The 24,077-nt window shown below is 46.4% G+C and overlaps 1 protein-coding gene across 3 annotated transcripts in view; it reads right to left on the bottom strand.

Annotated features, from left to right (window-relative positions):
- The window catches only part of Atp10a (ATPase phospholipid transporting 10A (putative)), a 167,028-nt gene that overhangs the window by 30,856 nt on the left and 112,095 nt on the right, over window positions 1–24,077 (bottom strand). For all 3 annotated transcript variants that reach the window (XR_005871895.1, XM_040733264.1, XM_005082590.4), the window contains 7 exons: window positions 22,462–22,547; window positions 9,211–9,317; window positions 8,755–8,886; window positions 7,491–7,621; window positions 5,631–5,883; window positions 2,163–2,380; window positions 629–823 (listed from right to left, as the gene is read on the bottom strand). Coding sequence is in view for 2 of the 3 variants with exons in the window: in XM_040733264.1 (XP_040589198.1) it covers window positions 629–823; window positions 2,163–2,380; window positions 5,631–5,883; window positions 7,491–7,621; window positions 8,755–8,886; window positions 9,211–9,317; window positions 22,462–22,547 (1,122 nt within the window). In the remaining variant the exon portion in view is untranslated. The remainder of the gene's footprint in view (window positions 1–628; window positions 824–2,162; window positions 2,381–5,630; window positions 5,884–7,490; window positions 7,622–8,754; window positions 8,887–9,210; window positions 9,318–22,461; window positions 22,548–24,077) is intronic.

Genomic DNA, 24,077 nt, shown 5'->3' on the forward strand with positions numbered 1-24,077 from the left:
CTTTATTGCTTTCATCTTCTATCTTCTGCGTACCAGAAGGTCTTGAGACCTTCCCATAAATCCTCACCGCTGCCCAGATGACATTCCCAAGCGCAGTGATGAGAACAACATGCCTAAAGCTTTGAGTCAGGATTGAAAGCTCACAAATCTTGTCCCCTCATCTGTCCCCCCTGGCTACCGCTATCATCCCTCTTGTATGATTCTGGAAACCTGAGGCTCTCCTGGTAAGTCGCTTTGGGTAGTCATCCTTCTGCCCTGCCCAAGTCCAAGAGGTTCCAAAACGCCACGTAAAGGCGGGGCTCTTCAAAGTCATGTGTGTACCCCCAAGGCTAGGTCTTCACTGGTCTCTGTGTACCCACCCCTCATCCACCCTGGGCTCAAGAGGTATCCGGGAAATTCGCAGGCAGGTACAGCAGCTTGTGGAGCTGTGTCCGCGTTGCAACTCCTTAAGCCTGAAGCACCACCCACCAGCAGCTTTCGGCGGTTAAGTGAAGCATGAAGCATGTTTACTACCTTCACAGCACAGGCCTCAGAGCCAGTCAAGGACACTTTGGGGGCGGGGAGGGGTAGGTCTCGGGGATATAGCGGATGGGGGGGAGGGAGGTCTCCGGGATATTGCAGAACTTGCCTTCTGCCGTGGCTGATCTGGCGACGTGACGACTACGGTATTGCAGATGGTAAGCGCGATAAAGAAGTCAAAAACATCAGAGAGCTCGGGCGAGAGGTGGGCCAGTGGGTGCTCCTGGTGCCTTGCAAAGGCGAGGTACCGGTCACACTCGCTCACTTTCTCCAGCAGCTTGGGGTCAGGAGTGATGTCTTTCTCCTGGAAGAACACAGACAGAGCTGCACAGTGGGCCCGACCCAGTAACCTGCCCCGTGCTGTTGGCACATAGCCATTTAAGCAGACTTGAATTTATTACAAGGAATGAATAGAATCTTACTGCGCTGTAGACACAGCGCTTTACAACTGTACTTTACATGCAACTTCAATTGTTTAAAATACTTACATATTGAAATAAATGGATATATTGTTATTATTATTATTATATGTGAAAATACTCCTTACAAGATAAAAATAAGTCTAGAAACCCTTAGTCGGCATCTTATTGCCCCACAAAATAACATCTACCTTTTGAAGACCAAGCTTCTACATTTCCTTGAGACCTCATCTCTTTACATCTAAATAACTAAAATGTTTTACATGATCAGTATAGTTTACGTGAAAATTGGCAGCAAATTGGCAGTTTTCTCTCAAAGCCCATTCTATGAACTTTTCCACAGCTTAAGATTATATGAGAACACATTTTTAAAAACCACTCTCAAAGTGGTGGATGGGCAGACCATAATTATCTGGGTATGCTTTCCCACTAGACAAGTTTCACCATTCTGCTGGCGTAAATATTGGTAAACTCTTTATAATACTTGTTGACTGAGTGACTAAATTGCTAGGTGGGGACAGTTTATGGCTATTCATGCCCTCTTGATATGTATTACATAATGCCGGAAGGGAACTTCCAGAGGCTCCCTTTTCACATGACAGATATGAACTCGAGGATTAACATTCACAAGTCTACACAGCGTGCCTATATGGCAGTAGCTTCATACATGCACTGAGAAACTCATAAAGGAATGAGACAACTCAGAGTGAGCGCAAATTATTTCCTGCCTGTCCTTAAAACATTGCAGAAGTCAACGGGTCTAATTCAGGGCCTGTTACCCACCTCTAGAAACTTCTCTGCCTAATGACAGTGGCCCATAAACACATTAGCCACTGACAAGTCAAGAGAGAAATTTGCTTTGCGCTCATCTAATTAAAGCTTTATGGGGCAGGTAATTGGCTCTGCCTCTTCACACGTCGTCATCTTGTTCTGATGTTCCGTTCGTTTCAGTCGGCTAGGCTTCCTCCTTGTCACCCTCTTCAGGTGGCTCAGCTGGCAACCACCCACAGCAGCAGACACCGTGGCAAAGAGGCGGGGTAAGGGTTTCAGTAAAGACACGATGGTAGAGAGAGGGCTTGGCCACAGAGCTTCTGCTAGTGGAGCACAGCCAAGCCCCGAGCTTATTTGCGCGATTGATAGAGGAGAGAGTTTTGATTACCAGAGACCACGGGCAGTGGGAAGAAAACGGGACGGTAAGCTGCCATCCCTCCAGGAGGCACTCACCATGGGGCTGCTGAAGGCAGTGTGCTTGGACAGCATGCTGACTCTCTTGGCCTCAGCCCGACTGCCTGTGCGCCGGTGGCATTTGATACTTTGGCTCCGGTGAGTAATTCGGATGCTCTGATGGCTCCCAGTGCTGCCACGGTGGGATACTGTGCCCGCCTTGGGCACCACTTCCTCCTCTTCTGAGTCCGCCTCTTGGTACCTGGCCAGTCGCTGGGCTACGGGGACAGGGACACGATGGAAGACATCATGGGGGGTAGACTCAATCAACTCAGGGTGTTGTGGGTCCCAGAGGGCACACCCTACCTATCCCCACTCTCTAATGGGAAGGCTGGATTAAGTGAGTGTTTCACACTGACAAAGGGGCTTGAGAAAACCCCTACAACACCCCCTACTTACCTGCAGTCTCCGTGAACTTACTTCGTGGGCAAACCAGAAGGCAGGAGAACTTTCTGGCTTTTATTGTAGTGCTTGTTTCGTTTGGTTTGGTTTGGTTTGGTTTTGAGAGAGAGACATAATTTCTCTGTGTGACTGCCCTGGCTGTCCTGGAGTTCTCTTTGTACGCCAGACTGGTCACTAACTCAACAAAGATCTGCCTGCCTCTGCCTCCCACGAGCTGGGATTAAAGGTGTGCGCCACCGCCCAGCGTTATTGTGGTGTTTAATGGCAGAATCTCTCACAGGTAAGAAGACCAAGTGTCAGGTCAGAGAATGTAAGGGACTTATCAAGGTCACACAACGCAGGACAATGATTATCAGATCCTAGATCCAAGGGATTCCAAAGCCTGAGTCCTGTCAAGTATGGCATAGTGGCCACATTGCCACAGTCACCCAGGCTTGGGCTTCCCACTGGTCTTCTCTTCCAGTACAGCTTAGACATATTTTGATCTGGTAACAGGAAGGGCAGACTGAGGGTCTGCCAACGCAACACGGTTCCTGAAAGATTCCCTCCCCTGGGGTGGCCTGCTTCCCTGGGGCCTTCAAGACAATGCGGCACTTTCCCTGTGGAATGGAGCCTGTGAACCACCGTAGGGGCCTTGCATATGGCGGTGTGGGGGAGGGGGATGTCTACCTAAACCACTGGACCATGGAGCGCAAGGTTCACTTTCTTGAGATGGCACAGGCTGGCTGCAATGTAGCCAGGACTGGACCATGCCAGTGAGACTCTGTCCAAGGGGATCTTGGCTGTATGGTCCTAAGCTTCAGTCTTGAGAGTCACGGGTCAGTGGGATACCCACATCTACATGGATGCTTGAATAACGGCATGAAGAAGAGCTCACACCACTGGCTCTTGCCAGTGGCTCTGAACAAATCTCCCTAGGCTTGCCAGGATAGGATGAGTCTCTGAGCCATGGGTGAGCAACAAGGAACCCAATTCAGGATTACTCCTTCAAACCAAGTATTTAACCAGAAGTCCAAGTGCCAGCACGGCACTTGGCAGAAGCATTTGGGCAGGGTAATATCAGGGAACTTCTGAGAGATGCCCATGGCATTAGTCAGCCGTGACAGCAACTCCTTTCCATTAATCAGCAGTCCTTCTGTCAGTGAGGAGAAAAACAGGGATAAGAAAGAAGTCACCTGCCCGCTGTCATCAGGCTACCTATTTCTCGGTAGCAGGGTGCCAAACATCCCATCTGTTTTCTGGTGACGTAAGTCCCGGTGTGCTAGCTGGATGGCAGGGAGGAGCAAAATCCTGGGCATCTAATCATGCCCACTTTCTGGAATTGTGTATTGAGTTGGCTCTAGCCTGGAGAAGAACAACATGTAATCCTCCAGCCTCCTCCTTCCCTCTGAGGCCATGGAGCCCCGCAGGAACCACTGCTGTTGTACTGTGGGCTGAGGCCATTTTGTGAATTTAGAGACCTCAGAGGAGCCTAGACGTAGGAATGCAGCCAGCTAGCCATAGGTTATCAGGCCATGCAGTGACAGGATATGCCCAGAGTCTCTGTGGCTTGCTCTGGCATATAAGCTGGGGCCCATTGTTCAGATTTGCATTCAAAGTCAGTGTCAACCATGGGCTGAACCAACTGAAGACGATATTCATCTAGTGCTCACACTTCTGCACATCATGTCATGAAGATACAAGAAGACCGTTTCATTCCTCAAACGCTTTACTGCGTCCTCTGGAGGTGACAGAACCCGTTCGCCTCATTTTAGGATTTAACTCCCGTCAAATCTATGAGTCTGTCCCATGGAGTCTTGGATCCCAACATTATTTTGTTAGTTGTACTATTCAGCATTATCTTCGACTGACAAATCATAACTGTACGTGTCTATAGGGCACAAATTTTTGTTTTGATATACATATAAAATGCACACGAAAAGCTAATTAATATGTCCATCACCTCACCAGGAGGAAACATCAGCACTGGTTTAAGGCATTATTGTGCAAGAGATCTCTCAAACCTGTTCTCGTCTGTGAAACTGAGTCCTCGCTCTACAGGCTGGTGCAAACACAATGCCTGGGAATGCACTTCAGTTACAAGACGGGCGGGGAAGCAAGAGGGACAGAGTACGCGATACCTACAGGGGAATGAGGTTAGCAAAGCGGACAGGGTAGGTGGGTAAAGGCATGGAAAATACCACTGGCAGTTTACGTGGGGTGCAAATAAAACGTTAATCAGTAGGTAGATGCCGAGGCCTTCTGTTATGCTCTATACAGAGGAAGACAGTGGTCACCAAGATAATTCTCAGGTAATGGAGGGATATATCTCAGTAGCTACAGATGTGGTCATTCACCGCCTCCCCCATTTCATCCTCCATCCTCTTTGGCGGCCTGTGCTTCTCTGTTGTTCTTATCGGAAAAAGGGGAACTCTGCTTGCAAAGCAAGGGGGCTTCAAGGTTGCTATTGCTCCAGCAATATGGCTGTAGTGCAGGCATCGTCATCCAGTGTCTTCTATTGGCAAGGAGCGCGGGAGGCTGACGCCTTTCCTTGAGCCTTCCTTTAGCAAGGAAGGAGGCAGCAAAGGATAAGGAAAGGACAGACAGGAAGCGGGGCTGCCTGAGTAACCAGAAGTGAAGAGGCTCGTTTCTCTCAGGCTCCCACGGACACTGAGTTCCAAGGCTGAGAGCGCAGCGTAAAGCACACAGTCAACATCTGAGAAATTTTCACAGCTGACAGCTGGAAGATGGATGAGTGACAACAGAAAAATCTCTCTGTCCCTCTGTGGGGACAAAGTAAAGCCACTGCAAACACTAGTACTTCAAGGGTGCTCTGCCCGGCTGTCGTGCCTGCCTGACAGAAAAACGAGTCAAAACAGATGCGAATCATTCCAGACGCAGCATCGAGCAGGGGAATGTCAGCTCAGCCTATAAATAGTACAGGGCTCCCAAGTGAGCGCCAAGGATTTATCCTCCCTTGGAAACCAGCAAGTCTTGCAGCTAGTGGACAGTTTCTCCTGCCTCCTGCTTTGGAGAGAGCAGGTTTCTTATATAGCCCAGACTGGAGGCCTCTGTCCTCACACTCACCGTTGGCATCATGAGAATATTCTATGCCGGACACAGTGCATCTTCGAAAGACCATCTTGTTCTCGGTCAGAGTGCCGGTTTTGTCTGAGAAGATGTATTGTATCTGCCCCAGGTCTTCTGTGATGTTCAGAGCTCGGCACTGAAGCTGTGAATCTGTCTCCTCATCATATAGTTCTATATCTTGGTTAATGAAGTATACTTGGCACACCTTAACAATTTCAATGGAAACATACAAGGAAATCGGGATCAACACCTAGAAGGCAAAGGCACACAGGGTGAATGACTATGAGAACCAGGGAGTCGTGGAGTTAATCCAATCGACTCAAATGACAAATGACCAAAGAAGCAGGAACTGTACTGTACCTTTAAGATCTTAAATAGGTTGGCTTAAAGTCACTATTGGAAAAGGATTAGAGGATGGGCAGAGAGTTTAAGCTAGAATAGCCTAGGCTGGTGCAATTGCAGAGCAGAAATGCACTCCTACGTCTGGAAGGATAACGATGGCGCGGAGACTAAGCTGTGCTTGAGAGAGGCTAGGAAAGGAAAGAGAGAAGAGAAGAGAACAGGCACAGTCAGAGTCCTCATGAACACAGCCACCTCTGTAGCAGCACTCTCCCTCAGGTTTCCCCTGGGCCCCAGCGACAGGCGCTGTCTATCACCAAGGATGCGCCCACAGTCTAGGGGGCAGCCTTGAAATGAAAACAGTTGTTTCAGTGGCTGGTTTTATGTTGCAGGACAATGTTTGTGATCTTGTGCAATACAGAGCAGGGCCTGAGGGGGAAAAATAGCCAGTTACGGCTTGATCATTCAAGACCAACCTTCTGGAAATGGATGTTTATTTGCAGAGTTGTGGCATTGAACTAATATTTATGAACCCAGAATATCATATTCAGAAGAACTGGGTTCTCTTGGTAAATTAATTATGTTAATAAGACACCAACTATTATCCTAACTCAAGGCTAGAACAAAATTTGCATTTACAGAAAAGACTTATTTGGAATGCTAAATGAGACTGTTTTCCCACTGTAGGAAGCCCTTGTGATAAGAGGCAGGGATATCTCTGGAGAGGCTGGACATATATCCACTGGCTACTCTGTTCTCAGAGGGGTTAGTGGTGACCCGCACCGCCCCTTAGAGCTCTGGGGCTGTCCCTCCCCTTTAACAGACCTTTCTGGGTGCTGCCTCTCTACAGACAGGGAGGTATGTGACTGCGTACTACTGCTACTGAAAATGAATGCTGGTACATGCAGCAGCATCACAATGAATCCCGGGAGGAAGGCTCATCCTCAGAGATGCTGTGACAGAAGTAGTCGGGGTTTGACTCACGGCAAGGCATTCAGCCTGGTTGCCCAGGTTTTATGGAGTATGACATCAATATAACACACCTGTGTCTGGGACACAGGGCGAGGGGTGCACGTGACTGTTCTCTATCAGTGTCTGAAAATTTTCTGTAAATCTAAAAACTACAACCACGTAAAATTTCCTTTGTAAAGCAGTAAGCAGAACTAGGGGTATAGTCTAATGGTTAGACACTTGCCTAGCATGTGTGAGGTTCTTTCTTCCGTCACAGGCTAACAATGATGATGATGATGGCGACAATGGAATGGTAATAATAACAAGGACAACAATAGTAATAATAGAAAAAATGAGGAAACATTAGCAAAAACCCAGCCCTCAAGTATCGTTTTAAGAAAGGCAAAGGAGAGCATCAACTTGAAAGTCACCAGAGAAATAACCTACAAGTAGAGAATAAAAGGCAACAAGTATTTCTGATTCTTCAAGATGAGAAATTCCTAGCAAGGCTCCTGAAGTCACTCGAGGAGAGTAAAGCAATTACCACGCAGTGCTTAGTACTGTTACCTGGAGAACTATTATCATTGTCAAAAATGAGTAAACCGCAGCCGTGGTTGGGGATAAAGAGCTGCCATCAGCCTCGGGAACATCAAACAATGCTTCCTTCTCTTGGTAGCGCCGCACCCACAATCCATGCCCTGTGCACGTTCAAAGAGAGGCATCATTCATCTGACGGGAAGGAAAGAATGCTGCTCGGGAAAATTGAGACAAATTTAAGATCGTCACTGAACGTGGCAGATTTGGTCTACCAGCTTTCTTTGCCATGGAAAAATGTATAGCACGTAGTATTCTTGGACCCTCGGGTAGATGGCTGGAAAAAGTGCACACTTCATGTTTTGTTCACATTGATGGTTTCTTAAACAGTGTGTGGTACCACACACTTGTAATCAGGTCAATTGGGAAGTTATGGTAGGAGGATCAGACATTTTAGGCCATCTTTAACAACATAGCAACAACCAACCCACCAACCACATCCCGAGGTTTTCCTTCTGATGATGCTGAATGGTGGGCATCTATATAGAAACTGTATGTGTCCTGGGAGAAGGATTTCACCATCAGGGTGCCACAGAAACAGAGACATGAGCTGCTTGGAAAAAATAAAGCAGTAGGACCTCAATACTGCCCACATGGTCACTTTTCAGAGTTCAACTTTCTCATGCTACAGATTCTGAGAAGTCAAGGGTTATGGATGTTTCTTGCTAAACTAAGTCCCACACCTATCTGGTTACAGAAACCTTTTGGTGTTCTATGTGACTCTGTCTTTAATCACCAGAGACCATGCTTCCAAGTCCCTGTTATACCTGTCTGATACACGCTGACAGCAGAGCAGGGACAAGGTTGTCGAGAGTGTGCTGGAATCTCAAAACACATTCCTGCAACGCTTACTTAAACTTTGGCCCCCATTTAGAACACAAATAGTTGTTTTCTCTTTTTATTTGATCACATTGGTGTATGTGTGCCTCTCCCGCTGTTAGATCGGTTCATCACTACTGCTGACTCCTCACTGGATTCATTACTACTGCTATGATGAATTCATCCTCACATCCAAGCAGCCTTAAGCTAGGAAAGGGACATTACTCTGCAAAGCTCATTCACCTTGGTGTGGTCACACTGATGTTCATGAAGACACTCCTGGAATCCAAGTCAGTGACCACGGTGCATTTGACCTTTAGGGTCGCTGGGTCTGGTGGAGTCAGGCTAGCCACCCCCAAGCTTGCCCGTAGGCTGTCTAGCCGTCAATTTCACTGGGGACTCATCTTAGGAGACTTACCAACCGCTGAAAATAGAGACATACAAACGAGGAGAAGGACACACCAGAGCACATCACAGTTCATCTGCCTCTCAAGCTGGCTGCGCTTGTAGCGGGGTCCACTGTTGTTCAGCAGGGCTTTGGTTTCATGTCCTGGGGAGGAGGATGGAGGGGTATGGACAGTTATCTAAGAACCTTAGTCAAAACGGATTCAGAAATGAATAGACCATTATAGCAAACAACTGTGAAATGAATGAAAAGAAATGTGTGTGTGTGGGGTAACAAACACCAAAAACGATTGGGTTGAGGCACTATTAGAACAGTCCTTGCTTGTACATTTCCCTGTTGCCCTGGATCTCCCAGTTTTTTACTATGGGTAAACTCGGCTCTTAGGGTCGGATTGAAATGAGGAAGAGGTATTGGGGAGCATGCATCACAGTGTGGCAGCACACGGTCTAAGGTGCAGCCTGTGCCTACCTGCATAGATGACAATGCCAGCCACTGCCTCCGTGTTCCTGATGGTGCACCCTCGAAGCAGCAGGTTTTCCTTATGCAGCCCAGCCTTATCCCCATTGCTGTGGATGCTGTGGAGGAACATGGACCACGGCATGTCACATGGCTGCCCATGACCTTCCAGAAGGGCCCAAGGAAACTTGGCAGCTGGACAGGGGAGGGTCCAGAAGGTTCCAGCAGGGGTTCTTGTCCTTGTGGGTCTCCGCAGCAGCCGAGAGGAAGCTGCTCAGTGAGCAACTGCGTACACAGAAGCCCCAAGCTGTTGTTTATCGACTTTGCATTGGGTTAACTGGGGGTTGGCTACACAGGGGGCCAACTCTGTAGTCATGGGGGCAGATCTGGTAAGCTGACAAGGACAGCCCTGTTGGGTGATTGCTAACACCTCTACTCTGCCAGAACTGCTAACACTGTTCAGTGCCTTATATTATCACAAAACCCACAGGCCTTGAGAAAGGAGGGCGTTCATTTTGGCAACAGTGTGTGTGTGTGTGAGTGCCCGCACGCACGTGTGGTATATGCATGTATGCCCACATGTGTATGCAGGTACTAACACGGAGGTCAGAGGTGGCCACCAGGTCCTGTTCTACCACTCAGTCATAATTTCTTGACACAGGGTCTGTCGCTGAATCTAGAGTTGTCATCTCTTCAGCCAGTCTGTATGGCCAGCAAATGGAGCAGTCCTTCTGTTTCCGTTCTCGGCCTCTGCTTCCAGCACTAGTGCCTCGGGTATGGTGGCCACACCCGATTTTTACATGGGTGTCGGGATTTGAATTCGGGTCCTAATGTTTACAAGTTCGCTTATCCACCGAGCCACCTTTTCAACCCTAATTTTGATAACATTTTACATCTCTTTTTATAAGGTTATTAAGATATTAACCTATTTAATCCTTGGTGTGTTTAAATCCACCAGTGGTACAAATTGTTTCAGTGCTCTATAGATCCAAAAGTCCTGTCCAAGTTTAAGTCGTTTACTTTCAAACTTATCCTCTTGGCCCAATGACCAGTGCGAGCCAAGAAAGTTTACACTAGTACTAGGCTGGGACAGACCCAGAAGCCCAATATACAGGCCACCTGCCAGTTTAGGCATCCTTCTTCCCACCTTGTTCCAAACGTCTCTGCTTGGCACGCATACCTCTAAGTCCTTCCTTCCAGCCAACACTTAGAGCCACACCCATGCGCTGCAGAAGTAAATATATTTTCCAGTGAAGAAGATAAGCTAAGCAATACTAAGATCAAGACTAAAATGCTTGCTGCATTTAAATTTATTGTAATTAACATAAAGCACCACAGTGCCATTTTTTTCTACAAAGCATACAGAAAGGGACACTCAAGGGACTACCCAATCAGCCCTGTGCTGCTGACAGCTCACCCCAGCAAAACCAAGACACAGAGAGGTTCAAGAGTAAAGCTAATTTGAATCCTCACATGTGTTTCACTTGAAATAAGCACAGAAGGAGGAACATTTTACAAGAAAAGATTTTAAAGACAAGCACACACACACAAAGAGAGTAAAGCTAAGCACCAGTCTTTGTGTGGGCAGCTACGTACAAAGCCCTGCCCATTACCATCCCAGGGAGAGAACTCCCGTGCTGTATTTCTCATGTAGATGTTTCTCTAGGGACAGCTGGGCGTGGTAAAGACTCCTCTCTGCAGCCATGAAGAATAATCACCCCAGTCATGCTTTCTAGGAACAAGATGAACTCAGCAAAAGGAACAACAGTATTTCAGATTCAACCTTCTTTGATGTGACACGAAACCACATCCAGCCTCCAAATCTGTGAGCCTTGCACCTACAGGCTAAGCCAGGTATAGGTGGGTGACAATGGGAGTGAGGAATTATCTATAGTGAGCAGGTTTTGTTTTCTTGTTACTTCCTGTAAAATACAATATACAACTGTTTACATTGTACTATTTTTATAAGTCACGTTATTTAGAGTTTACAAGAAGATATGTACAGCTTATATGCAAACAGTGTGCCATTTTATATAAGGGGCTTGGAAGTCTATGAGTTTTGGTATTGACAGTGAAGAGTTCCATGAATAACTTCCAAGGTCCTGAGGATCTAAGGATTGTCTTTCACTCCCTTTGGCTCTTGCCACACACACCCAATCTCTCTCTCTCTCTCTCTCTCTCTCTCTCTCTCTCTCTCTCTCTCTCTCTCTCTCTGTGTGTGTGTGTGTGTGTGTCTCTCTCTGTCTCTGTCTCTGTCTCTGTCTCTCTCTCTCTCTCTGTGTGTGTGTGTGTGTGTGTGTGTGTGTGTGCGTGTGTACTGGGATTAAACCCAGGTAATTCAAAATGCTAGGCAAGTACAACTTACAACTGAGCAATGTTCCTGACTCCTACACTATGCCTTCAAATCAAACCAGCTGGGAAAGGAACTTATCACTAGAGGTTGAACCAGCCTAGATGGGTGGAGACCACAGGTGCAGGAACATGCAGTGACATATCCACGGCACATGTAACACTGAACTTGCTTGTATGGGCATGGTCACAGGTGAGGACGAGACGGGGAGTGAGTTTAGGTCTGGGGTCAGGGCAGGTGGTGCTCACTTGCATCTGGTCAGGTCACAGTCCGATACTCCAGGCCTTAGCCAAAGCTGGTTGCCCGGACGCTGCTGTGAGACTTCGGGTGACTGTCCAGGTAGCCTGCTGTTTCTATCTTTGCTGCACCTTTGGAAGTTGCTCACCTGCACTTCCTGTCTACCTTAGTATTGTTATCTTCCTTCTCAGGTTTTTAATGAGGTTGAAGGTTAGACTGTCACAATTATTGTTCTTTCTTCCTGGATAGAAATATTAGGTTCAAGACTTAAACTTTCCAGCTTAGGACAACTCTACAGTAATCTCTGTTATGCCTTCACCCTAGGACTGGATGTGTGGTTCTTGTCATCTGCTCCTGTTGCTTCACTGGCAATAGGTCTTAAGTGTGTTTCTTCTTACTTTTCCTTCCCCTAGAACATACTTGATATTTGCTACCTTTGTGTATATTTTTTTTAATCAAGACTAAATATTTTTTCTTTAGACTAAAAGCAGAATTGTAGTGAGATACCCACCCAGCCCACATCTGGGTGTGGTCACAGGTGAGGACATGACAAGGAGTGAGTTTACGTCCAGGGTGGTGCTTCTGATTGGGAGCAGTCTGTGTGGATCCTTAGAATGGGAACCTGCGGCAGCCATCTAATATTAAACCTAGTCCCATGAATCCTTATCCGTGCCTGGGTGCTCCCATCAACAGTAGAAGACACAGTCATATGACTTAGTTCCAAAGATGCTCAAGAGAAAGAGAGCCCACCAAGCTGTCATCAGCACTTACTTCTTGGTTATAGGCCCAATTATGTTCTCTCTAAATTCAGTGTGTTGAAGTCTCAATCTACAGGACCTCAAGATGTGATAGGGTCTTAAAGAAAGTAATTGGGGGATGGAGAGATGGCTCAGAGCAATGGCTGCTCTTCCAGAGGTCCAGAATTCAACTCCCAGGAACCACATAGTATCTTACAACCATCTATAATGAGATCCGGTGACCTCTTTTGGCTTGGAGGCATATATGCAGGCAGAACACTGTATGCATAACAAATAATTCTTTAAAAAAAGTAGGCAAATTTCAAAATTCCATTTTTTCCACTGAGTAGTACTCCATTGTGTAATGTACCAATTTTCTCTATCCACTCTTCAGTTGAGGGACATCTAGGTTGCTTCCAGGTTCTGGCTACTACAAATAGTGCTGCTATTAACATAGTGGAACAGATGTCCTTGTTGCATGAATGTGCATCTTTTGGGTATATGCCTAAGAGTGGAATTCCTGTGTCTTGTGGTAGACTGATTCCCATTTTCCTGAAGAATCTCCATACTGATTTCCATAGTGGCTGTACAAGCTGGCACTCCCACCAGCAGTGGAGGAGTGATCCCCTTTCTCCACATCCTCTCCAGCATAAGTGTTATTGATGTTTTTTTTTTTTTATTTTAGCCATTCTGACAGGAGTAAGATGATATCTTAGAGTTGTTTTGATTTGCATTTCCCTGACTGCTAGGGATGTTGAGCACTTTCTTAAGTGCCTCTAAGCCATCTTAGACTCCTCTACTGAGAATTCTCTAGTTCTGTAGCCCAATTTTTAATTGGATCCTTTGGTGTTTTGGAGACTTGTTTCTTAAGTTCTTTGTAAATTTTGGAGATCAGTTCTTTGTCAGATGTGGGGCTGGTGAATATCTTTTCCCATTCTGTGGGTTGCCTTTTTGTCTTTTTGACTGTGTCCTTTGCCTTACAGAAGCTTCTCAGTTTCAGGAGGTCCCATTTATTAATTGTCAATCTCAGTGTCGTTGCTACTGGTGTTACGTTCAGGAAGCAGTCTCCTGTATCAATTTGTTCAAGGATACCTCCCACTTTTTCTTCTAAGAGGTTCAGTGTGGCTGGATTTATGTTGAGAGGTTTGATCCATTTGGACTTAAGTTTTGTGCATGGCGATAGACATGGATCTATCCGCAGTCTTCTACTTGTCAGCAGTCAGTTATGCCAGCACCATTTGTTAAAGATGCTTTCTTTTTTCCATTGTATAAATTTAGCTTCTTTGTCAAAACCAAGTGTTCATACGTGTGTGGGTTAATATCAGCATTTTCAATTTGACTGCATTGTTCTTTACCTGTCTATTTTTGTGCCAATACCAAGCTGTTTTCAGGACTACTGCTTTAAAATAGAGCTTTAAGTCAGGGATGGTGATACCTCCAGATGTTGCTTTTTTGAACAGGGTTGTTTTGGCTATCCTGGGTCTTTTATTTTTCCATATGAAGCTGAGAATTGTTCCTTCAAGGTCTGTGAAGAATTGTGCTGGGATTTTAATGGGAATTTCGTTAAATCTGTATATTACTTTCTGTAAGATTGCCATTTTTAGTTTGTTGATCCTACCTATCCAAGAGCATGGAAGATCTTTCCATTTTCTGGTGTCTTCTTTAATTTCTTTCTTTGAAGACTCAAAATTCTTGTGATACAGGTCTTTCACTTGTTTGGTTAGCATTACCCCAAGGTATTTTATGTTGTTTGTGGCAATTGTAAAGGGTGATGTTTCTCTGATTTCTTTCTCAGCCCTTTTATCATCTGTATATAGTAGGGCTACTGATTTTCTTGAGTTGATCTTGTATCCTGCCACTTAGCTGAAAGTATTTATCAGCTGTAGGAGTTCCTGGCCAGCACTAGAAGAAACCATCCTGAGTGAGGTAACCCAGTCACAAAAAGACAAACATGGTACGTACTCACTCATGTATGAATTTTAGGCATGGATCAGGGAAGTGTCAGCCTGCAACCCCACTGCCAGAGAGACTGGGAAACAGGGAGGTTCCCAAGAGAGATGTGCATGGTAACCCAGAGAAGGTGGAATGAGGCAAGATCTCCTGAGCAGACTGGGAGCACAGGGTGGGGGAGGGGAGAGGGAGCCAGGAAAAAGAGAAGGGGAAAAGAGGAAGGGAGAAGAGGACATGGGGGAGCAGGAAAGTTGAGTTGGGGGAAGAATAGAGGAGAGCAGGATGAGAGATACCATAATAGAGGGAGCCATTCTAGGTTTGAGGGGAGATCTGATGAGGACTCCAGAGATGTACAAGGATGACACCAACTGGAAATCTAAGCAATAGTGGAGAGACTACTTTAAATGCCCCTCCCTAATAATGTCTTTGATGACTATCCTATATGCCATCCTAGAACCTCCGTCCAGTGACAGACAGAAGCAGAGGCAGACACCCACAGCTAAACACTGAACTGAACTCCTGGAACCCAGTGACAGAGAGAGAGGAGTGATGAACAAAGCAATCAAGAATGGTGAAAAATGGTGAAACCCACAGAGACAGCTGACCTGAACAAGGGGGAGATCTTGGACCCCAGACTGATGGCTGAGAGGCCAGCATGGGACTGATCCAGACCCCTGAATGTGGGTGTCAGTGTAGGCAACTTAGGAGGCATTGGGTAGTAGATCAGTACTTATACCTGGCATACAAATGGACTTTGGGTGCCCATCCCACAATGAGAGATGCTCTCTAAGCCTGGACTCTTGCGGCAGGGACGAGGTCCTGCCCTGAATGAAATGACAGACTCTGGAGATCACCCATGGAGAGACTCACCCTCCCTGGGGAATGGAGTGGGGTTGGATTGGGCAGGGGAGGGGAGGGGGATTGCTGGGGGAGCAGGGAGTGACATGTGAAGCCAGCTTGCTTTAATTTAAATATAAAAAAAACTTTAAAAAATTAGGTTAAATTAGGTAATTAAGACAGTCTCCAGTCTGACTTGTGACCTTCTAGTAAGAAGGACACACACACAGGGATGACAATGGGAAGACACAGGAACAAGTCGGCCAGCCACAAGCCAAACAGAGAAAGAGTGGACAAAATCAACCCAGTGACGGCACGGCCTCAGCCTTCCGGGCTCCGGATTGCGGAGATAAACTGTCTTCCATTGTGGCCTCCTGCAGTACTCTGACCTAGGCAATCAAGTGCATCCTTTAACATTTAATCGAGGCTACTGGGATGTACTCATCTAGTTCAAGTCCCCAGGCTTCCTGACTTGTCTAAACACACGCTTCTAGGTGAAAACTCTGGAAGGGAAACTTTCTGAAGAACCGACTGATAAGATCGAGCTATGCTGAGAAACTGCAGCGCTCAGCGTCTCAATGTCTGACTCAGCTCTTCTCTCCTAGCTCTGACTCTCTCCCCCCTCACTTGCTGTGGGGAACGCTCATCCCGCTCGTCTGAGGGTCATGGAGGAGGAGAGGTGAGTACTCCTCCTACGTGCACCGTGCACCCTGACAAGGGCCAGGCACAGCGGGGGAAAGCCATCCACAGCCGAGACAAGGCTGTGGTGCTCGGGCAATGCTCTCCAAGCCCTGCAGCGCAAGGGACAGCAGCTTGCATAGGCTTCAAGACAACTCCTTCCCCGGGGTAGCTAATCTGGAGCACTCGGACATCAGGGCCCTCAATCTGTTCTGGCCTGCCGTGGCTCTATTCCAGCCCGTCCACAAACATGTGGTCTGGACTCCTGTCTTGCATCCCTTGGTGATGAGACCTCAGCATGGTGCTACAGAACATTATAAATTTTGCAACCCAAAGCCCTTTTGTCACCCCGTCTAAAGCACTGCCCCTGATTCAGGTCTTACAAATTTCTCTGCGGGAGCCGGCCGCTCAGCCCTTGCTGGCCTTGTCATCCCCACCTCAGGACATACACACACGCCTGTGAGTATGCATGAGCCCTGTGCTCCACAGGCTGTGGGCTTCCATTACAGGCGCTCCGCTCTGGGCAGCCACACCACAGAAACGCCCGTCCCTCCTTGTGCTGGTTTTGGCATAGAGGAGGTCTCTTTTACAGTGCAGGCTCCCTTTTGCGTCCTCTGTATACATCCTTTCTGCTAAGCGTCCAGGACCCAAGCCGGGATCCTCAGGCCTTATCACATGGTGTACCCTGCTGTCCCCCTGAGTACTTGGTAAATGCTGACCCCTGCCCCAGTCTTGGTTTTGGGTCGGGTGTATTGGGTGGGAAATGGGAAGGATGCCGGAGGAGTGGATGGAAGCAGCAGAGGCTAGGGAGTCAACTTCCTGTGTCTCCTTGGTCAGGGAGAACCGACCGACTTTGTCCCTTGACCTCACAGAATTTCACCTCGTGGCCACTCCTGCCCTAGAGTCCATGGGCCTTGTCACGGTGACACCGCAACAACTTTTGATCCCGTATCTATACCTTGCCTTACAGGTTCCTGGGTCCCCTCCATCCCTGTGCAGATAACTATACTCTTACTTCCATACATTACAATGGCTTTTTATTCAGTATCTATACCATGCCTTACAGGTTACTAAGTCCCCTCCATTCCTGTGCAGATAAAATCACAACTGTTTTGGATATATTATCTATACCATGCCTTACAGATTTCCTAGGACCCCTCCATCCCTGTGCAGATAACAATACGCTTAACTTCCATAAATCTGATAATTCCTTCTGCTCCTACAAGCACAATGACTGGTACAAGCAAGAAGGGTAGAATCATAGACAATTGACAGAGAATGTCTGGAACTGCTGAACCGCAGGCAGGCTTTTCTTTGATATAGTACATTGTTCAGGTTTTTGTTCATCTAATTTAAATATATGTGAAAATTACCAAATTGCTTTGTGCCAGTGTTCCATTTTCTGGAGGGATGATTGCATCTATTAAGGTAAATAAAAGCACCCCAAACACTGATGAGTCTGGCTAATGTGATGACAGTTCACCTTAAAGTTTGCCCATTGCCACCGAAGCTCGTAGACACGTTTCACATAAATCTCACTCTCAGCACGAGCTGGGAGAGGATAAGGAACTGAAACGGTTCAATTGTTAGTAATGATCCTGAAGCCTATCTCATGGGGGTGCGGTGGTTTGAAGGAGAATGGCTCCTGTATGTTTAATGCCCAATTGGTGGGCTACGTAGGGAGGCTTAGGAGATGTGACCAGGAAGTGTGGAGGAAGTATGTGGTCTCACTCTCTTTCTGCCTCCCGCCTGAAGATCAGGATGTGAGCTCTTAGCTACTGCTGCAGTGCCTGCCTGCCTACCTGCCACACCACTCCCCACCATGACGGAAATGGACAACCTTCTGAGGCTGTAAGTATGCCCCAGTTAAGTGAGTTCTTATAACTCGCCTTAGTCATGGAGTCTCTTGCAGCAATAGAACACAGTAACTAAGATATGCGGTGTCAGCAGTCCCTGTACTGGTCATCCACAAGGGTGAGGTGGCTACCCCAGTAAGCAGGCTACATTTCCCAGGGCACCCAGCAGTCACCCAGGTGCTGTGATGTTGCATCAAGCTCGATGACATGCAGACAGGACAGCTCTGTGGGTGCTTACTTGGCAGCAAGAATAACGGCTGAGAGCAGAGTAGTCAGCTACACTTGCAGGTAACAAATAGGCTTGAGGCAAAAAATTGCCCAAGACAGAAACAAACATACAAAAACTACGTATTATATCTTTTTAAAAAACAACACAACAGGACTATATAGTCATTATAAATGCATCCAACATCAAAGCACCCAAATATAGAAACAAATGAAGATCTGAATGGAGAAGCAGGAAATTAGCTTTACAGTGTGAAATGAGCTTTGTATTAGACAACCAACCAGACACCCAGTCTCTTTATCTTTTGTGGAAAAGTGTAAATATTCAACTGGATTATGGTCTCAAAGATCATCACATGTGAGGCTGAGGAGCTGCTTATCTAGAGAACCTGAGTTTGTTTCAAAGCACACATGTCAAAGCTGCTCAAAACTGCCTTTAATTCCAGCTCCAAGGGATCTGACACCTTTTGGGCTCTGTGGGTACCCCTCACAATATGCATACCCGACCCCAAAACTCACATGCTATGAACATAGCTGAACAGAGGCTGCCTGGACCAGCTTTCTCTGTTCGTATGGAAAGGCACTAGTGAGGGAACTTTGGAAATAGCTGAAAGTGCTGGAGAATGCTGGTATTTTCAGCTCCTGAGGATCTCATTAGGGCTTAACTGTAGGAACTGATTTAAAGAACACAGTGCACTAAAGTGCACTTGAATTATGAAGCCCCTGATGCTTAACCTGCAAAGTATTTCATGTACCGCAATATCTACTCACTTAAAGTACAGAGCTCAGTCTTTAAAGATTTAGATCTGTGAAATCAGCGGCAACTAATTCAATAATGTTTCCTCCAGCCACAAAGAAACCCTGTACCATGGCCAGTAACTCCCCTGCCTAGGCTATACTGCTTTCCCCAAGACTTGATGACCTCTGATTTCTATTGTCTCTACAGAGAGTGCTGTATTTCAACAGAATCACACACTGATGCAAATGCCACCCTTTCTATACAACGGCTTCTAAATCACATGGTATTTTACACATGTTCTTTCATGTCAACCTGAGGCTGACATGATATCTACACAATTAGACTAGAGCTCAGAAATGCAGGATAATGTTCCTATGAACCAACAGCTCTGGTAAGGGGTTGGAGGCTAAAACTATGAGTTACATTTTCTGAGTAATAATGACTATAGATCCGAGTTTGGGTTAGCTGGCCCATAAAAGAGCAAACTGTGCAGGTAACCCACAGCTCGCCAGATAGTAGCTTCTGTCTCATAGATGCTGATGGGAGGCTACCCTGGGCAGATAACAGAAGTACCTGAGTCCCAGACCAGTGCACAGGTCCTGTAGGTGATGGACTTTCTGAGCTAGCTCCAGATACAAGTATTAGGACCAGGGTAGGCTCACACTTCTCTTCTCTGGGGAAGGACCAGGCCTACTCCTGCGGAAGGTACACCCTTCAACTGGGTTCCCTGGTGACATCTCCTTATCTGTATCCATGTACTACCTTTTTACTATTCCCAAGAGCAGCTTCAGCCTGATTGGCTGAGGTAGAGCTTCTCACTCTGCAGTGTCTCAGAGTTGAAAAAATTGTAGGATGAAGCTGCCGACAGCCCACTTTGGTGATGTATTGTTATGATTTGATAAAGCTTGCCTAAGGGTTCAGAATGCAAAGCCATCCACAAACCATAGAGGCCAGGCAGTGGTGGTACACACCTTTAATCCCAGGACTCTGGGCGTAGAAGTCAATGGATCCCTGTGAGTCCAAGGACCATCTTGGGCTACACAAGAATTAATTGGTCTAAAAGGATAGCAGAGCTCATGCCTTTAATCCCATCACTGGAGAGTGGACACAGGAGTGATATGGCTGCGGGGAGAAAGGACTATAAGTCGGGAGGAGACAGGAACTCGGAGGATTGCAGTCTGAGGCTTGGTGGAGAGCAGTGCAGTCTGCATTGTACTCTGAGGATTCATGGAGGCAGGATCACCCATTTCAGTCTGAGGTAGAGGTAAGAGCTAGTGGCTGGCTGCTTTGCTTTTCTGATCTTCGGCTTGAACCCAATAGCTGTCACTGGGTGTTTATTGGTCGTGTTACGGCCCACCTCCAAAGAACCACCCAAAGTGAGCACTGGTGAAGGGGCCCATTTTGCCACATGGGAGTCCTTCTACCATGGAGACACGTAGCTCGGGTTCCTCCCCACAGCGTGAACCACGCTGTACTTTCCATCTTCAAGACTGTTATATAAGCATCTTTATAGGCACCCAGGCTCAGTTATTTCATTACAGTAAAGCAACCAGCTACAGGATAGCACAGTTGCTCACCCACATTTTGCTATCAACCAGACATACTTCTCCATCTCCTCAAACTCAGGAAAAGGCAAACCCACCCTCCTGTCTTCTGCATTTCTTTCTGATACACATAATGCAGACAGACGGCCCTAGCCACTTTCTGAACTAGCCTCCCTCCTAAGGACTACCTTCTGTCTCCTGGCCCATCTCACCTGTTGCTCTGAATTACCTGTAGTAGTGATGATAACCGCGGTTGCCAGAATGACAGTGGTCAATATTTAGCATTCTGAAAACCTTCTGTGCCTTAAGTGAGCTGTCCACAATGACCTGGAGGTGTCCCAGGATTATGCCCACTACACCAGAGACCCAAGATTATCTAGAAAGTCTGATCTCCAAAAACCTACCAACTGCACTCCTCTGAAGACTCCAAAGGGCAGTTGATGCCCTCAGGGGTGAGGGGTGTAAAGTCGCTGATGAAAGATTCTGTCCTTTTTAGCGTGAACCTACCCCTACAGTAGGCAATGAATACATGTCTGCCCCTGTGAGTGTGGTGTCATTCAGCTGCCTCCTTCAGGACTCAGCGGGGGCAAAGGCAACAGAGCCCAAGCCTAGGGCAAAAGCCTCTGGGGGAAGGCTCTACCCTGAACTCATCTTCGACTGATTTGGAGACATGAAATTACCCCATGGGAAGAACGCACATAGAACATGTTCCCTAGAGACTGCCTTCAACTCCCTTAACAGCTATGGGATGTCAAGACTCCTTAACCACCTGGCACCTGCTCTCGGCAGCTGACTCCGCCTGGGAATTCATCGAGTGCCTGGGTTGCTGCTGCTCATGTGAACTCCTGGCAGCTGATTAAGCAGGCCAGAAGAAGATGGGCCAGAAGTCAACAAAACCCAGAAAACCCACAGCAGACTGTGGTAGTTGAACATAAACACTTACTTCCCTTTAGGAGCTTAACCTTGTTGACTTCTTAACTGGGTGGTTTAACAACTTCCAAATTCTGAACTTTCAGGCAAGTTCAGCAAATAGCTGGTTCATCTGCAGGTCACAAATGGGCTTCATTTTTTACTGTAAAGCTTTTGCAACAACACCCCAATGTCCCTGTGTGCCCGGGGTTGGGCAAAGGCTGTAGTGCTGGCTACTCCTAGCAAGTCAGGGGCCCCGCACAGAATTCTTAGAGATAAGGCTCAGTTTCAGGAGTCCATTTAGGAGAGAAGACTGGCCTGTACTGGACAGTGCCGTCACATGGATGCTCGGGGAGCTAAGTCTGTGAGTTCTGCTCCAGCAGGAAGGGTCCGGCGGCATGCCACGGTAGCCTGAGTCTGATGCCCTTAAATCCTTGTCATCCACTTCTTCTCCACGAAACCCTTCCCCACATCTCCACCATGCAGGTCACGAGTTCTATACACACGCCGCCCTCACCCACTCTTTCCCCCACACTAGCAATATTGCCATTTGTTTGGAAAACTTCCAAACAAACATAAAGGCATACCAAATGGTGTAGTGACCCCCTACGCCCCATGTACCCATGACCCAGCTTCACCAAGGACCAACCCACAACACGTGGCCACTCGTAGGCCATGAATCCACCTTTGGTCTTTGTGCTAAGGAGCAAGGAAGGCGGCTGATCTACTGCACACAGCAATCCCTTTTATCCTAATTGGAAGAAATAAATATGAAGGCAATAACTGCTACTGCTTTATAGTCGGTGTACTGGCTAGGACCAGCATACAGTGAGTATTCCATAAAGTGTTGTTCAATGACTGAAGGAACAAGAAGGAATACATTTCTATCCAGGCTCTTGTTGCCTGGCCTATAGCCTCTGACTTATAGTGTTTTGAAGCCATATATAACTGCCATAAGCCTCTTGTCCCTTGCCATGTCCCTCAATCTCTTTAGTGTGGAAATCAGTCACTCCCTAGTAATACAGTGCTTTTTGACAAGTTCCCACTGCTGACAGCATCTTACAAACTAGTCCCAAGATCAGCCAAAAAAATGTATGTGGCAAAGAATATCCAAGAGCATGTTATGAACCTTTGATTCTGTGTATATGTATGGTTTAACAACAGAAAAATAGGAAAACTCTCAAATATGCATGATACTCACATGCAGCCACGAAACCTACTCAGGTCATTGTTTGGCTTCTCACACTCGATTACACTGGTGAACATCAAAGGATTGAATTCAGAGACCTGAAATAATAGCACACACACATTAGAGCTGGGGCCCCGTAATACAGTTCCTAATCTTGTAGTGACCCCCCAACCATAAAATTATTTTTATTGCTACTTCATAACTGCAATTTTGCTATTGCTTTGAATCTCAATGTAAATATCTGCTTTCCAATGGTCTTAGGTGACTTCTAAGGGTTAGACCTCCAAGGGGATAATGACCGACAGGTTGAGAACTGTTGCTGCATCAAGAGACTAGGCTCTGGCAATTCTTCTCTGAAGACTCCTGTTCATCTGTCTTGCACTCGTGGTAGAGGAACCATTATAGATTCTGGCTATGTGTCTCTGCTGAATACCATATACGCAGGGCTTAATGCAAGCTGTCTTATTTTTATAATGAGCAATAAGTAATAGTTTTAACTGTGAGCAGCAAGCAGTGGACCAAGGTGATAACAAAGGAGGTATTAGCCAAGGAAAATGGATGAGTAGGGTTTCTTGACACATACAAGCTCTTTTCTATGTCTCCATAGCAATTTAAAGAAGCAGTAGCTCTTTGAAAATAGCAATTCAGCTCTGTTGGTCTACCTATCTATTTTTGTGCCAATATCAAGTTGTTCTCAGGACTATAGCTCTATAATAGAGCTTGCAGTTAGGGATGCTGATGCCTCCGGAAGTTCCTACACACACTTGATTTTTTTGACAAAGAAGCTAAAATTATACAATGGAAAAAAAAGCATCTTCAACAAATGGTGCTGGCATAACTGGATGCTGGCATGTAGAAGACTGCAGGTAGATCCATGTCTATCGTCATGCACAAAACTTAAGTCCAAATGGATCAAAGACCTCAACATAAATACAGCCACACTCAACTTCTCAGAAGAGAAAGTAGGAGGTAACTTTGAATGAATTGGTAAAGGAGACCACTTCTTGAACATAACACCAGTAGTGCAGACACTGAGATCGACAATTAATAAATGGGACCTCCTGAAATTGAGAAGCTTCTGTAAGGCAAAGGACACAGTCAGCAAGACAAAATGGCAGCCCACAGAATGGGAAAAAGATATTCACCAATCCCACATCTGACAGAGGGCTGATCTCCAAAATTTACAAAGAACCCAAGAAGATAGTCTACAAAACACCAAAAGATCCAATTAAAAAGTGGACTACAGAACTAAATAGAGAATTCTCAGTAGAGGAGTCTAAAATAGCTGACAGGCACTTAAGAAAGTGCTCAACATCCTTAGTCATCAGGGAAATGCAAATCAAAACAACTCTGAGATACCATCTTAACTCCTGTCAAAATGACTAAAATCAAAAACACCAACAACAATTTATGCTGGAGAGGATGTGGAAAAAGGGGAACAGTACTCCACTGCTGGTGGGAGTGCCAACTCGTACAGCCACTTTGGAAATCAATATGGAGATTCCTCAGGAAAATGGTAATCAGTCTACCACAAGATCCAGCAATTCCACTCTTAGGCATATACCCAAAAGATGCACATTCGTACAAGGACATTTGTTCAACTATATTCATAGCAGCATTATTTGTAA

The sequence above is a fragment of the Mesocricetus auratus genome, unplaced genomic scaffold (genome assembly GCF_017639785.1).
Source record: "Mesocricetus auratus isolate SY011 unplaced genomic scaffold, BCM_Maur_2.0 Super-Scaffold_100030, whole genome shotgun sequence".
NCBI lineage: Eukaryota > Metazoa > Chordata > Mammalia > Rodentia > Cricetidae > Mesocricetus > Mesocricetus auratus.